General features: G+C 40.1%; 1 protein-coding gene across 2 annotated transcripts in view; it reads left to right on the top strand.

The window, feature by feature from the left end:
• Nucleotides 1-16,263, top strand: part of LOC120546332 (A-kinase anchor protein 7-like) — a 41,675-nt gene that overhangs the window by 4,830 nt on the left and 20,582 nt on the right. For both annotated transcript variants that reach the window (XM_039781213.1, XM_039781212.1), the window contains exons 7-9: nt 2,395-2,507; nt 3,339-3,385; nt 3,893-3,993. In XM_039781213.1, the coding sequence (XP_039637147.1) occupies nt 2,395-2,507; nt 3,339-3,385; nt 3,893-3,993 (261 nt within the window). The remainder of the gene's footprint in view (nt 1-2,394; nt 2,508-3,338; nt 3,386-3,892; nt 3,994-16,263) is intronic.

The following is a 16,263-nucleotide window of genomic DNA, read 5'->3' as shown; positions in this document are numbered from 1 at the left end:
CTTTTCTTCTTCTGTCCTCCTTCAACACTTCTGTCTGTCTTTATCATGTAGTTTATCCAAAATGCGTCTCGTGCTGTGTTTTTTTACAAGGAGATACATTTCATTACAGTGTGTTAATGTGATACAGTACTTTCTCTGTGGCCTTTGTGTCCCTGTGGAGGGATGTCTGAACTTGGGGTCCCTGCAGCTGATTGGAGGATTTGTTGTCTTTCATAAGGACACTTTAACAGGGTCGATGCTTGCTGTCGTGGGGGCTTTGCTATGGGAGATCAGAGGTTAGACAGCTTTTGGGAACGTAGGGTATAATCCAGGGATTGTTATTGGTAAACTAAGTGGGCTAACTCTCCCATTCAAAGTTCATAGGCGATCTAAGCCTGACTTTTGTTGTGGAGTGACCTGGGGAGCAGCTTTAACAGTAGACTTCTCTAACCTGCCATTAGGCCCTGCAGTGGGGCACCAAATGTAGCGTTTAAAAATGTGGTTTTGATTAAAAATAAAACACAGTAAGAACACATTGTGTGTCGATGGATGTAAGTTCTAGTTCTGAATAGTCAACTACTTTGCACTGATTTAATATTCAGTGCAACCACATCCTTTTTCTTAAAACGGTGTAAGTGGATTTGGTTGAACAGTATGGTATTTGTTTGATTTTTCTCTGTGTGTGTAGCTGCATATTGTATTCACGCAAGCATCTGGAGTTGTGCATGTGATGCGTCGTCATTTATCTTACATTTGTCATTTTGCATCTGTGTACAAGTGTGGGGGTGTATGCAGAAGCATTTGCGTGTATGTTTTTGTGTTGTGCCTTTGGCAACAACACTAGGCCAACATTCCTAAGAGGATTCTCGCTCCATTTGCCTTGCGACACTCACACATACACAAAGTAATAATTGGTTAATAATAAATATACAGTGATTGGTAAAAGTAGACACATGCATGTTTGCACACTCACACGACAGGAAATTATGGACTTTTTGCTCATTAATTTGTGTATGAGCCACAAGGTGCTTATTCTTTCGTGTGGATTTCCTAGCCGCTTGTGTATTAACTGCTCACATCAGAGCAAATACTAAATTTGGCATATTACTGATGGCCAAGCAGAGACAAATCCCAAAAGGCATTTCATCTGGGCGCTTGATATAAACAGGAAATGCAGTAAATGAATCCTTTAAAGAGAGAGAGCTACAAGGGCCTAGGTTGTACAAAATGACCTCGGCTATCAGGTTTTGTGTGTAATCTTCATCATTAGATAAGGAAGTAGTGATGAGCTTTTTATACCAAAAGACCAGAGAAGGATGTGGTAGTGATGATGGAGGGCGTGTCTTCTTGCCTATAATGTGCAGCGTCAAAATGTAAAAATTTGGATCGGCTCAATCAATCTGAGCCTCTAAGCAGACATAAATAGATCAGACCCTCCACAGTTGACCCCATCCTAACAGTTAAGCGGCTGGTTGTGTGTGCTGCAGCAAATGTTAAGCGTGTTGAGAAAGTATTAATAGGAACCGTTTTGCTCAATTTCTCGTTTCATCTTGGCGTTTGGGTATTGACATTTTGCCTTTACTGCCTCAGGTGAAGTATGGCAGTAGTTAGGATTTAAAAAAAAAAAAAAAGAAATACGCAAGAACACAGCAACACGTTTGTGTATTCTGATCACAAGATCACAATTAGAAAGTCCATATTGTAGTTCTTGGAATCGCAGGATAAGGATGGAAGTCGGACTCTCCTGTCCTCTCGTCTGCTCCCTCCAACACTGTTATTGATTATATACTAACCTTTCTCTCTCTGTAGAGCTCCTCTTCTAAAAATACTTCTATGGTTTCCCTCCAAACCAATCAGTCGTGTGTGTGTGTGTGTGTGTGTGTGTGTGTGTGTGTGTGTGTGTGTGTGTGTGTGTGTGTGTGTGTGTGTGTGTGTGTGTGTGTGTGTGTGTGTGTGTGTGTGTGTGTGTGTGTGTGTGTGTGTGTGTGTGTGTGTGTGTGTGTGTGTGTGTGTGTGTGTGTGTGTGTGTGTGTGTGTGTGTGTGTGTGCCTTTGTCCATCTGTCCTTGCAGAATGTCTACTGTATGTGTTCGTGCGCTTATTCATGTTATATGTTCAAATGATATACGATAGGAAAAACGCTTTTTGTGTGTGTTTGCATCACTTTTTTCCTTTTTATAATTGGCTTTTCCAAAGACCATTAAAGAGATTGGAAAGGGTTAATTAGAAAGAAGTAGATGATATACAGTATACTCATGATGTTGTGGGCTTCAGTCCATCTCTCTGCCGTCTGTTTATGGTAACGTTTTGCATTATGTCAACTGACAAAATAACTGACATTCGTCTTTGGCCTAATCATTAGGTAGTATCATGTTCATGCTTCTATAACTTTTGGTATTGTGTATGTGTGTTGCAGAGTTGTTGCGGAGCCGTTTTGAGGAGCAGGGTCTTCTGCAAGAAGGAAATCGTGGGTTTGAGCCCCACCTCACCATTATGAAGCTATCCAGAGTATCAAAACTACGATCCCAGGTATACACACATGTCCACTTTTTAAGTAATTGATTTTCTAACTATAAGACCAAGTGGTGATTAAGTCACCATACAAATGAAATGTTAACTTCAACAATTGTTGTAGTTGCATAATAAATAACATTTTAATGAATAAAATAAAAAAAACATAATGTTGTACTGGCACAGCATGGTTTTGTTTTTAATGGATAATGTCAACATAGATTTGCATTGTATTACTCACTGTAATTATGCTTTAATAAACAGTCCCAAGTAGCTTGCTTTCTTGTAACAACTGACTTTGACAGAACTGCCTAACAGCCGCAGTGTTACTCTTTTTATTTCCCTCACCTTCCTCTTAGTGGCTGTAAAATGTCATCCAATAGTTGCTAATTGCCAAATTATTGCTTCAGCCAAAACTACTAGTGGGGAAACCCTACCTGCTGTGGTATTTTAAAAAGACAACTTAATGTATATGATCTTAAAGTTTATGAACTATTATATTAGGATTGACTAGGGGGAGAAGTTAACCAGGAATTAAAGACAAGAAAAGAAAATGGTGGAGTGATTGATGGAATGGGTATGAAATAAATAAAGATATAAATAAGAGGGTGAAGGGGGAGAGGATGGAAAGATAAGCAGAGGTGAGCGGTAGTCAGGAGGGGAGAGACAGAGGAAGGACAGCATCTATCTTTTTCTCCCCTTTGACACCTGATGACATCATATCCTGACTGGCGTCTGCCGTGCGACATCCTTGTCCTCCCTCAGTCTGTGTGTGTGCGTCAAGATGAATGTCCTAAAAAGCGTGATGAACATGTCATAAACAGTATTTTCCCTTTCTTTACCTCACAGGGTATAAAACGTGTGGACCCAGCCCTCTACTCCAACTATACAAACAAGTAAGGGCTTGTTTTCATTTTTCATACAACAATGTATTCAGCCAACCCGGTACAGGATTATCTTTTTATGATCAATACTCCACGATATGTGCAGTGGCTCATTGTATGTAATGTAATGTTTTGTGTCGATACTGCATGCTTACTGTTGATGTAAGCACGACATTTTTAGGCAACATATAACAGGAAAGAACTACTACACTGTTTGCACAAATCCAGTTCTAACTCAGTTCTGTGACTTACTGGTGTTTTGATTTATATATTGTTCAAGACCACAGTGCATAATGTTTTGTTTCCAGTTTTTTTTGTTGTTGTGTGTTTTTTGATGACCGTGGACACATTGGCCAAGTATATTGAACCATGGAGCTTAATTTGGTTGTCACTTTTAATTTAAGTGATCATTGCTGACAAGCAGCTGTGCTGGCTGACATCGGCCTTTACTATCTGCTGGAGGCGTCACCCTCTTGCACTTTCTCACTGTCACTTTGGCTCTCTCACTGCAACACTCAGGTTTTTTGGAGACCAGACAGTCGAGCGGCTGGATCTTTGTTCCATGTTGAAAAAGAAGCAACAAGACGGATATTACCACACAGAGACTTCACTACAACTTGGTTAGTACGCACGTGTGCACACACAAACGGAGCCTTGTTGTGTCTGTTGTTTTTTTTGGTTACCAGGTGCAATGTTAAGCCACCAGAGGGCGCTCGCTGCTCACAATCAGTGCAATGAGTTTCTCCACTTATCTCGTTTACATAGTTGTTGCAGTGGGGCAACATTAGAATATTTTGGGGTAATACATTACTGTAATTGTTTTTTTGTTTTTTTTTATCTCTGCCAGTGATGTTGGATGAGAGATCTAAAAGTTGTGTAAATTTGAAAATGACTTTGGAAAGGTTAACTATTTTCATACCAGTTAACAAAATTGGGAGTGCTGGTGGTTTGACTGGGAGGTCAGTTGTTTTATTATGTAAAGTAGCAACATCAGACTGTATGTGTGCTTAGCAGAAGAGGCAAATGGGACTCTCAAACACCATGGGGATACTCAAGAGCTCATTTCCATTTAAGTCATGGCTGCCCAGTTTAGACATTACCACTCTGCCAGTTCTTTCTAAAGTTGGCAGCGTTGTAGAATCGCAGCTCTGTAATGGCTGCTGAATGAATGCAATGCTGATTGGCCTGAATATGTTGCAGTAATTAGTTAAAATAATTGAATGTGAGGGGAACATGTATTATGTTCTGATGTGCATTACCTGAGGTGTAGAAGTGACGCGTGAATTGTTAACTTTTTGTTACAATTTGATGTGGATCTAGTAGATATTGTTACTATGTCTAGCCCCACATGGACACCAGATGGCACTGTGTTGACTACTGTAGGACTTGGGTTGAAGTCAGACTGGCAGTATCGATGTGCTCCTAATGTCGCTGGAGGCTGAACTGCATACCTGGAGCTAACTGAGCACATTAGCTCTCAAAGAAAGAGGATTGATTTTGTTAATGTATGTCCACAGATAAATCAATTTGTCAGAATCAGATTTTGAGCAGCCAGCCACTCTTTGTTCCACAGCATCTCATCCAGTTTTGCCACAGCAGAATCAACAGAGCTCACAGGGATGTGAGATGCAACAAGTGCTGGGGCTTTGTGAATCTTGTAAGCCAAGATCGATAGGCAGTGAGAATAACAAATGCGATGTCTACGGTTTCCTAATGAGAAGTGTCTGGAAACGATGCATAACTCATTGTTTATTATTAAATCGTTAAAGTGCTTTGTCATGATTCAAAAAGGCATGCCCCCGCAGGACCTAGGTTGAATTTTGAAGATAAGGATGCATTGTTGATTTCTAAGGCTGCACAGTAACCGAAATATATTAAAACCTAATGAGTCTCTGCTCCCAGTAAAATGGCATATTACTGCTGAAATAGCCGACCATTAGTGTAACAAGGTGCGCTTAGATTGGAGGGAAAAGTGATGGCTTTTTCAGGGTCTGTTATCCAGGTGCTTTTTGCAAAACTGTTAGAAGACAGGAACCATGTCATCCATTTTCAATTGAGTGTAATGACATGAAATCAGTGGTTCTGTCTGCCCCAGATAAAGCGTAACTTGTAGACTCCTGCTTTGAACTACTAGTTAGCGTCGTCTGTGGTTATATTCAAATCCGCCTTCTGATGATCGTAACCCTATAAGCCGACAGCCAAACCAAAATGAAAAAGATTTTCATGTCTACCTTTAGCCAAAAGAAAGCTTGATGTTGTGCTATTATGGCTTACATTACATTAAAGAGAACCTTTTATAATATTTGTTTTAAAATCAGCAGTGTCAAAGGAAAACCCACAAAAATCATAGTGACTGTGTCATGTAGGATACCAGCTTTATGTGCATTTGTCTTTCAGGATCACCAATATCCACATACACAAGAATGAAATAATCACACTGTTACCGTGGGTTACCATGGAGTTAACAGGATCATTGTATACCTCCAAGTACACATAAGCTACTTGACAGGGACTCCCTATATCCCGCTGTAAAGTAGCGACAGTGATTGCATGCGTGCGTGCGTGCATCCATCTGTGCGTGCATGCGTGCGTCTGTGTCAGCATCAGTGGAACTAGGCTGTCACAATGTTTTGTGGATCACTGGGCTGTCGGTGAGAGACAAAGAGAGACAGTGTGTGTGAGTGGGAGTTAGCGACAGAGCAGTACAGTGTTTACCTCACTCTTCTCATCATCCAAAAGCTTGTGTTTTTGTGAAGTGTTTTTCACAACAATATATACATATTTATAAATGCACAAAAGGCAAAACTGAGCACTACATCTAGTTCTCTGATATTATACTGCTCTGTCGACCGCACCGTGTTGTTATAATGCTCGCTGTCTGAGAGTGAAGTGGTAGGGATTGAGTATCTACCTCCCCCAGGCTCATACGTTACATCAACTTTTAAAACCAAGACTGTACATTTGAAAAGAAGAAATAGACAGCAGGCCAAACAATACAACAAGGTGCCTTCTGCAGCACTGGACTTATCAAAATGTGATGATACCTCAGGGAAAATGCTGTGGAGTTTTGAATTGAATTAAGCATTGTCTGGCATTTATAGAGCATGTATGTGCGTAATGTAGACTGTCATGCCAGCTGTCTCTATATATCTCCCCACCCAGTTCTTTTTCCTATGCCTGTCTGATTGTTTCTGTGTAGGGAGAGTTCAGGCTTTGTAGTTTATCATATAATAAAGAAATCGTCTTTTGAGTGCTGGAAATAGACTTAAGACATAGATTCAGTTTATCCGGTTCTGAGGTGGTAAAATCGGGGGTCACCAGGTCATAGCAGATGTGAAATAAGACATAACACAAGGTGTTGCCATGCACACACAGCATCTATCTAATAAAGTGAGACGTATCTGTATGTATGCGTGTGTGTCCGTGTTTGGGGGGGGAGGTAACCTGCACGTCACATGCAGAACGCTTTACAACAGCAGGGAGGGGGGCACTAGGCTACATGATTGCTGGATATACCAAACTTACTTTTCTTCACTTTCCTGGAGCACGAGCGGATAGCTGAAAGGAACATCACGACTGTCAGTGTCTATTATTTTGCTAAGAGGAAACTCAACAAAAAGCCATTTGCCAACACTAAATATCAAACAATAGCAAGACACTATATAGTATTAAGTTGCTGTGAGCTGTAGCCTACATTCACCACTTCTAACCAGAGGCAGAACATAACGTAATCTCAGAGATTATTCCTTCACAGCGCTGTGCAATGCGAGAAAATCTCAGAGCTGAACCAGGCAGACACAGCTGGTAACTTACAACACTAATAACATTACCGTCGCCAAAATCAACCCGCGAATCAAATTCGAACCTACTTCACCGTTAACCGCCAAGCCACTAAACCTGAATGGAAATTAACACCTCTGCTGAAGTGTTACATTTGTTAACAATCATACCACACGAGACAACTCTCTCTCTCTCTCTCTCTCTCTCTCTCTCTCTCTCTCTCTCTCTCTCTCTCTCTCTCTCTCTCTCTCTCTCTCTCTCTCTCTCTCTCCACACACACACACACACACACACACACACACACACACACACACACACACACACACACACACACACACACACACACACACACACACACACACACACACACAAACAGTCCGGTTCTGGTGGTTGATTAACGCAGATAGGTGCTGATTAGCTCTCATAACGGGCCAGTTGGGTAGCGCACCGCCATGAGTCCATGAGGCTAATGTCTGATTACTCCACATTTTCATTGTGATATTTCGTGATCAAATTCTGAATCTGCAACGTTCTCTGTCAGGTAAAATATAGAAGTACAATGTATTCCTCTGATGTAGGCTATACAGTTGCATATTAAGTGGTTTGGGGTCCTTCTGTAAGTAATTTTGGGGTACAATTTGGTTTTGAAGAATTCTACAAGCAGCAATACCACAGGCCAAGCAATCGGCCCGTTCCAAACAGGCACATTTTCAACGAGCACTGTACTAGTGTTATTAAATCATTGCAGAATAATTGAAGTCTTTGAGGTGTTTCATGGGACACGCAGACACACGCAGGTGTAGTGGCCACAGTGTCAGAGCATGGCATTGCTGACACATGAGGCAGAATAGAAATCTATATGGAGAGCTGAAGCAAGGTGGAAAAAAAAAAACACCAGCAGGATAGACAATCTCCTAGACCTAGATGTTTTTATAACTGACCTAGTAATTGCAACACTGACAACACGAAGAAACACTGGCAGTACTTCCAAAGCATGCAGTAGTTTTTAGATTGATAGACCTAGATTTAGATTGATGGAAAACAGCGGCTGCATGAAAGGTAGGGAAGCCCATTAATCAATCTCGAAAACCTATGGTTTAAGAATGGTAGAGCTTTAAATTAATTTAAACAGTATAATGCCATGATGAGCAGAACATCGCTGCACTGCCAGCACTCAACAAATTCATGGCTTTATGTAGACCATGATGCAGGGGGAATTAACATTTAGCAAATTGTATAAATTACAGCAGAGAAAGTAACCTCTCTTGGTTAGTTATTGCCTCTACGTCAGACTGAGGTTCAGTGTGCTTTTTCCGGTGGTGCACAGTGTCTGATTATGTGTGTATGTGTTAATCCCATAATCCCCAGAACAACATAATCCACAACGGAGCCTGTGATACGCAAACCAACAGGCTGTGTGGGATGGGGGAGGGGGTCAGAATATACTGTATATAGACAGCGAGAGAAGAAAGGGTAAACAAAACCAAGAAGGGAGTTTTCGTTGGATATATTGTATGTGATCTTCTCATTAAAGTTATATTCCCTAAAACTTCAATACTGGCGGATTTGGCGACACCCATAGTTACCGTGGTAACAGTAGATGTGGTTTAATACGATGGGTCCCAGAGTTCTGGGGGCAGCAAACACTCCTCGAGCACAATACCAAATCATGTTGTTGTTTTTTTAAAGATTATTATTTGGGGGTTTTCCCTATATTGACAGTGGATAGACCGAAAAGTGGGAGAGAGATGGGGGATGACACGCAGCAAAGGGCAGCAGGTCGGATTCAAACCAAAGTGAAAAGCAAAAAAGTGAGGTTAATATCAGTAAAATATAATAATCCTGGATTATATGCCGCATCGTTTTTCTGTGAATCACTCGTGTATAGAAAGGTAATTTTGATCCAGTGCTGAAATGGCGGACTCCGCCACTAACAATGAATGCTACTAATGACATAATTACAGAATGGAAATACATTAAATGGCGGTTTCTGGTGGCTGGGTTGGATCAGTGGTAGAGCAGGCGCACATATACTGAGAGGTTTATGGCTCGATGCAGAGGTCCAGGCTTTGAGTCCGACCTGTGACAATTTCATGCATGTCCTGCATGTCTTCGCCCCCTCTCTCCCCTTTCTCACTTAGCTGTCCTGTCAAAAAATAATAATAATAATAATTAAAGGTGGAAAAGCCCAAAAATCTTTAAAAAAAAAAAAAAGCTGTTTCTGGAAATAAAAAATAATAAATGGCGACCATACATACTATCAAAAACGGGGTGTAATTTCACGAAAATCTTAAACATGCAATAACTGATTTTTGACACTTGAGGGCATCAGAAACAAGTTGTGAACACAACACTGACACGTCACCTTTAAAGTTAATGTGACGAACTTACCTGTATTGGCAAACAGTTTCATTCATTCGGAGTTGTGTTTCTGGCCGCTTGGCGAATGCAAGTCCAATATTCACTCACTCTCTACCAACTCCTGAGGGAAATATTTGTCTCTTTAGCTGCTGAATGCTCCACTATGTTCACCAGCTAGTCGCTAACTGTTTCTGTCTGCTGTTTGATGCTGAGCAGGTAGTGGACAGTTTAGAGCTTTGTCACTGAAAACAGCTGCTTGCCGCTTGTGAAAACAACGCTATGAGAGTGGTGAGAGTGAACCAAAACACTTGAGTTGCGGGCCAAGCACCTAAACATTGATGTATATACACACACACATCTATCTATCTATCTATCTATCTATCTATCTATCTATCTATCTATCTATCTATCTATCTATCTATCTATCTATCTATCTATCTATCTATCTATCTATCTATCTATCTATCTATCTATCTATCTATCTATCTATCTATCTATCTATCTATCTATCTATCTATCTATCTATCGTAAAGCAACACTGGTTGTGAATTATGATTACAACTGTTGTGACAGGCATGGAAATGTATATCTCGGAACAAAAACACACGCTTGAGCCACATCTCATTCTTTTTTCACACACTGCTCTGTCTGATGGTAGTGTAAGCATAAGAATTGAGGTATTTAAAAAAAGAAGTGTGTCTTTGTGAGATAGATAAAAGATCCGTGCTGCGGTGAAAAGTCCCCTTATCACTCGTCATGCCACTTTAGAAAGGTACTTCAGGGAAAGTGAGTAATGTTTAAAATCCTTTCAGTTATTCGTGAAAAGCCAGTTTGCAGCAAGCGGGTAGTTGAACGGTCCAAAAAAAATAAAAATAAAAAATAAAATGTTGAGAGAAAATTTGGTGACTTTAGTAGCACATCCATACTTGTTTGTGCTCTTTCATACACAAAAAAATAGGTCAGAGTGACATTTCCAGTTGATCTGTAAAGTGGAGATACTGCTCTTTCAGTAGACTGGCGAAGCTCCCGTCGTGGCCTTTTGGTATTTACAGTATCACCCACAGCTTTACAATCTACAATATACAGGCATAAATATATGCACACAGAAGCCCACAGACGCAAACACAAATGCACAGCACTCCAACAGCAAGGTAGTTTGTTGCACTGTGACCTTTTTGTTATTTTATCGAGATAAAGTCACTCACTTCTGTACAGACTGTGCTGCTGGCCTTTTCCTACAAAACAAGTCTTTGGCAGTGCTTGTTTTCCAGTCACCAGCCACGAGGGCCAAATGACGCAATTTGCTTATTTGCATGTAAGTGGGCTAACAGCTCTGTGGAGGAAAATTAAAACCGGAAACTGCAGCGTTTAAAACACCAATGTTGAGGAGTTACGGCTGTTGAACAGCATTTAGGGATTATTGAGGTCTTCGCTGTAATAAACCATGTCTAGTTGGAGAGGGTTGGATTTGTTCAGAGTAAATACTACTTGATTTTTGGCAGGGCTGAAAATTATATTAAATTGACAAAATTAATTGGTTTAAATAAAAATCTGTGTGAAAAATGGATTTCTTTTTTTTAAATACAATTTCTCTTTCCTTTTGTATGAACAACAGCATTTTCTGAGCCGTGATTGTTATATGAGGACCTCTTTTTCTTTTGACATTTGCCTGTTTTATCCCATGTTGTGTGTCATAGTGGATGACAACCGCCACCGCATCTAAGTACGCAAAGACAAAAACGTAATTTAGTCTAATCCCGGCATTACACAGAGAACTTGGCTAAAGCAGCTTCCAACAGCATCTGTAGGGTTTGTAAATATTGGTAAAGCAAAAACAGCAATGCTTGTGCATAGTAGGAATGTGTATTATCTCATGTTGGTATCTAAATCTATGTTGAGTGCAGCTAACAATCAGCACCTCCCAATTTAGTGCGTGCAATAGTGAACGTTAAGAGGATATAAGAAGAGCTGGAGTGAGATAAAGCAGATAGAAGAACGGACAGAAGGGAAAAGGCTAAAGAAGGAGAAAATAAATTAACAGAGTGACTAAGCAGATAGGAGGATGTGAGCGGGATCAAAGAGAATAGTGTAAGGAATAAGTGAGTTTAAACAAGAATAATGAATGAATACTAGAAGAGAAAGGAGAGATGGAGGAAAGGAGAATTGGCGAGCAGAAGCAGTAGAATTACACAGATAGCAAAGATGAGACAAGCAGATAGGATTGGCTAGACAAACGAGTCTGAGTGAACGTGACATTAAGCAGATGAATGAATTGAAGCTTGATATTAAAGACAGGGTGAAGGAGGCAGACATGGGTCAAACAAAGAAGGATTCCGGTGGCATGATGAAAAAGGAATAATAGTAGAATACGGCGATAGACGGAGGTAGATTGGATAGAGGTAAAGAAAGGGAGAATTGGCCCTTTCTCTGTGAAATGTGATATAAGAATAATCTGAAATGTTTTCCTCCTTCAGTTTCTCTGTCTGACTTAACATTTTATGTTGATAATTTTTTGAAGATTTATTTAGAGGAGTTCTGTCAAACATTTTAATAATTATCCAGGACACTACCTTGCTGCAGGATGTGAAAGCTTTAACTTTGAAGTTGACAGACCTAAAGCTTTAGTGTGTCAACTCGTCACAACCCTCTCTGTATTTCTCAGTATGGCTATGTTCAAAAGATTGTGGCGTCCGGTGACTTTCCTGAGCAGAAACTCGAGTGAAGATAATTACCTCTTCTGAAGAGTCCATCATGTTTTTTTTTAATCATCCGTGTCCTCCTTGGCTAAAAGTAACTGTGTGGAGGTGGGGTGGGGGCGCGTAAGGCTGTATCATGTGGTCGCGCAGACAGTTTTGTCATTACTTAGAATTCCTCATGGGGTCGACAGAAACTACGCACTATAGTTAAAAAAAAAAAAAGAAATAATCCTAAATTGACCATAGTTTACTCTTTTATGATTCAAATTCCATTGGAGGCTATGTAAATATTGCAAACATCCTCAAGATGTGGTAGAAATACAAACCCACAGCAGGGAACATAAGAGAAAAAACCCACAGCCCTAAACCGTATAATTGATTCAGAGAAGCTTTATCGACCTAAACAGCGGGGATGAGCAAAGAAAAATACCACGGAGCCGTGATATTCCAGCCAACAACTAACTGTGTGTGTGTGTGTGTGTGTGTGTGTGTGTGTGTGTGTGTGTGTGTGTGTGTGTGTGTGTGTGTGTGTGTGTGTGTGTGTGTGTGTGTGTGTGTGTGTGTGTGTGTGTGTGTGTGTGTGTGTGTGTGTGTGTGTGTGTTTGTTGTTTTTGAAGTGTTAATTTAAAGAAACAAACAGGCTTTTCATGATACTTACATGATACTTTTCCCACCCAAAGCTACAGCTATAGTCTAACTAAAATATTCTAGTTGCCAAGGTAATTAAATGCTAAACATTAGTACCAATTTATAATGCAATTGGAAAAACATACCTTTTCCTGAGCTGAACAATGGAACCACCACATTGTGTACTATGTTTATTTACCAGTTCCATTTGGTTTTGTGTTAAATCCGGGCTGAAATGTGTGATTCATATAAATAATCGTTTCCTTTGCCACTTGGATCAAGTGTCTTATAATTTCATATCCTGAACAATGCTACTCCTTCTACTCTTGGCAACACCCAGAGAAGAGCAGTAACCTGTATGGAAAATCTGCACCTTTTTGACAAATAATTATCATTTGCTCAAATCTGAGCCTCTGAAGTAGGAAATAAAGATGGAAAAAGGAAAGTTAAGCAGTTGTAATTACATTGGGAGTTTCCTATAGCTTCAACAAACACGTGTGGTTTATCATACTAGTAATCAGAATAACCTTCAGGTGTGTATATGGTGATAGACGTGCCTTGGTTTGATTTTGTCAGTTGGAATATTAAAATGCATGTCCAGGTCTTAATACCAGTACTAAAATATCACATGTAGCAAAAGTAGACCGTAACTGCTGTACATGCAGTTCTGTGAAGCTAAAACTGTTTGTCAATACCAATGGCATATCTGAAAAAAAGTCTAGTAGAAATGCTAAAATGACAGCCATGTCACACACAGTCTAAACATTATTTATAACACACACACACACACACACACACACACACACACACACACACACACACACACACACACACACACACACACACACACACAGCTTGTTTTTGTGCTTGTACATCATGGTGTGTGCATTTATGTGCATATAAGTATTCTGATAAACAGTAAGCCAAATACACCAGAGCCGGCTGAAGCTGTTATCTGCAGCATGCAGCTGTCTCATTCTCTATGTGCATAACCTGTCTTATGACTTAGTACTGAGGTACTGTGTGTCGACCTTCAGCTAAACAAAGTCAACAATGTTGCAGTGTTTTCTTCAGCCGTCTCTCTCTCTCTCTCTCTCTCTCTCTCTCTCTCTCTCTCTCTCTCTCTCTCTCTTTGCATTGTAAAGCCTTTTATGAAAGTGTGCTGAATGTGGCTCCTAAACGTGCTCACCAACTTGCACATTACAGCATAGAACGTAAATTCCTAATGTGTTAATTAGTCCCCAAGCGGTTTTATAGTTGAACTTGCATGAAAGAAATGTGCATGAGAGAGTTCAAATATCTACAAATTACATGTTTATAAAAATCGCTACCTGGTTCTGATTAATGGGTTTGGATATTAACAATAACTTGAATTGTACCTATACCACTAATAAGCACAAATCGGTCCGATTATGTCCCTGTTTACACAGGGTGATGTGTTCATGTACACATGTGGGAATAGTCTAAGTGACCATCGATAGCAATTTTGGCCTTGTCACGGCCAAACACTTAGGCCCCACAAATAACGTGTGTGTGTGTGTGTGTGTGTGTGTGTGTGTGTGTGTGTGTGTGTGTGTGTGTGTGTGTGTGTGTGTGTGTGTGTGTGTGTGTGTGTGTGTGTGTGTGTGTGTTTTTTGTGTGTGTGTGTGTGTGTGTGTGTGTGTGTGTGTGTGTGTGTGTGTGTGTGTATAAAGAGGCAGCTGTGAGCTAAATGCTACTGTGGGAGACAGGCCTCTGCTGTCTACTCACACAGCTGAGCTCAGTGCATGATGCACTTCAATGTATGTGACGTGCTTTTGTATTCACTCTTCACACTCCCATCCCCTTATCCCCCGTTTGTAATCCTCAATTAGCCCTGGAGAGTAGAGTATGTGTTTTTTAAACAGGCCTCCTTGAGGGTGGTGCACACAGCTAAAACAAAAAGCATCCCTGGAACTGGTGGAGATCTGTTGTTTTATTTATCAGCAGAGTTGCTGAAGTGGTTGAAAATCAGTGTCTTTCATCAGCTTTCTACCTGCATCCTCATCATTTGATACGTTGCTACCATAGACTGTTAATATTAATGGACAAAGCATCCGGTTCAGGGAAGTGCTGCAAATGCGGAAGTGCCTTAAACCTGCATTCTATCTGAATTCCACCAGGGGGCGACACGCGCGGTTGCAAAAGGAGTTCCGTTTCTGTAGAAGTCTATGAGAAAGTGACCCGCTTCTCACATGATTTATTACCTCAGTAAACCTTTTCATAATGAGTTTATGGTCTCAATCACTAGTTTTAAGTCTTCTGCAACACAGAACGATGCTCATTTTGTGAATTATGGTCTCGTTGATTTTAAAATCGGCGATAAAGCAGGGGGTGTTTTAGGGCGTGGCTATGATGTGATTGCCAGAAAGTGTGTAACCTTAAGTAGTGTGTAAGGGCTCCTCCCTCACTCCTCCCTCTCGTCTAAAATCGTCACATCCGTAACCAGGATGGCTGCGCCCGTAACGGCAAACTCGACGACTCATTGCAGATCTCCACAAACCAATGGGTGACGTCACACATGCTCTGTCCATTAATATTAACAGTCTGTGGTTGCTACACATTGAAACAAAATAAGTGTCCTGTATATATCTGATTTTTAAAATGTATCTGTATTTTTAGTTGGATGTTGTTTTTCTTTATATCAGTTGTTCCAACATTTGCTCACATTGGGATTAATAGCCTGGACCAATAGAATTTTAGAGGCCAATCTTGATATTTGAGAGTTTCAAAACTCTAACAATGATACATTTTTATGTTACGGCTTATGTAAAGAAAATTACACAACTCATAACATAAATAAACCTGATAGATGAGGTTCCTTGAATTATCTTTTTTTTTCCAACAGTTATAACCAAGAAATAACTGGCCAGGATGTTCCAGTTGAAAAAGAATGGTTTCACTGTTTCAAAACATGTCTTTGGGGCATTTCTGTACTACATTTATCAGCTGACACATATGCTGATACTGATATATCAGCAATGAGCTAATAGCTAACTGGCATCATTTTATTATAAATTGAATAATTTTCCATAAGACAAAAAAAAACATAACTATATGTACTATACACTAACTATACAAAAGGCATTTGATAATTCATTTATGACTAGTAATGCTTGTACATTTAACATAGTTTACCCATCCAGGTAGGACTTTGTGTGTGTGTGTGTGTGTGTGTGTGTGTGTGTGTGTGTGTGGCTAGAATGTGAATGTGGAGCTGGACAAGTTGTTTTTTCTCAGTTCCATGTGCTTGAGTAACTTTATTGAATAAATTGTCGCTATAAATTTTTTTTTTTTTATTTTTAATCAATGCAAACTCACAGACTGATGGTCTCTATTGAGTCTTAGTTAGCTACCATCATAACTAAACAATAGTAGAATAATGGATGAAGCTTGGCATTTTATTTT

Source organism: Perca fluviatilis, chromosome 18 (assembly GCF_010015445.1).
Source record: "Perca fluviatilis chromosome 18, GENO_Pfluv_1.0, whole genome shotgun sequence".
Taxonomy (NCBI): Eukaryota; Metazoa; Chordata; class Actinopteri; order Perciformes; family Percidae; genus Perca; species Perca fluviatilis.
Note: the sequence above shows the minus strand (reverse complement) of the source record. Positions and strands in the feature narration are given on the sequence as shown.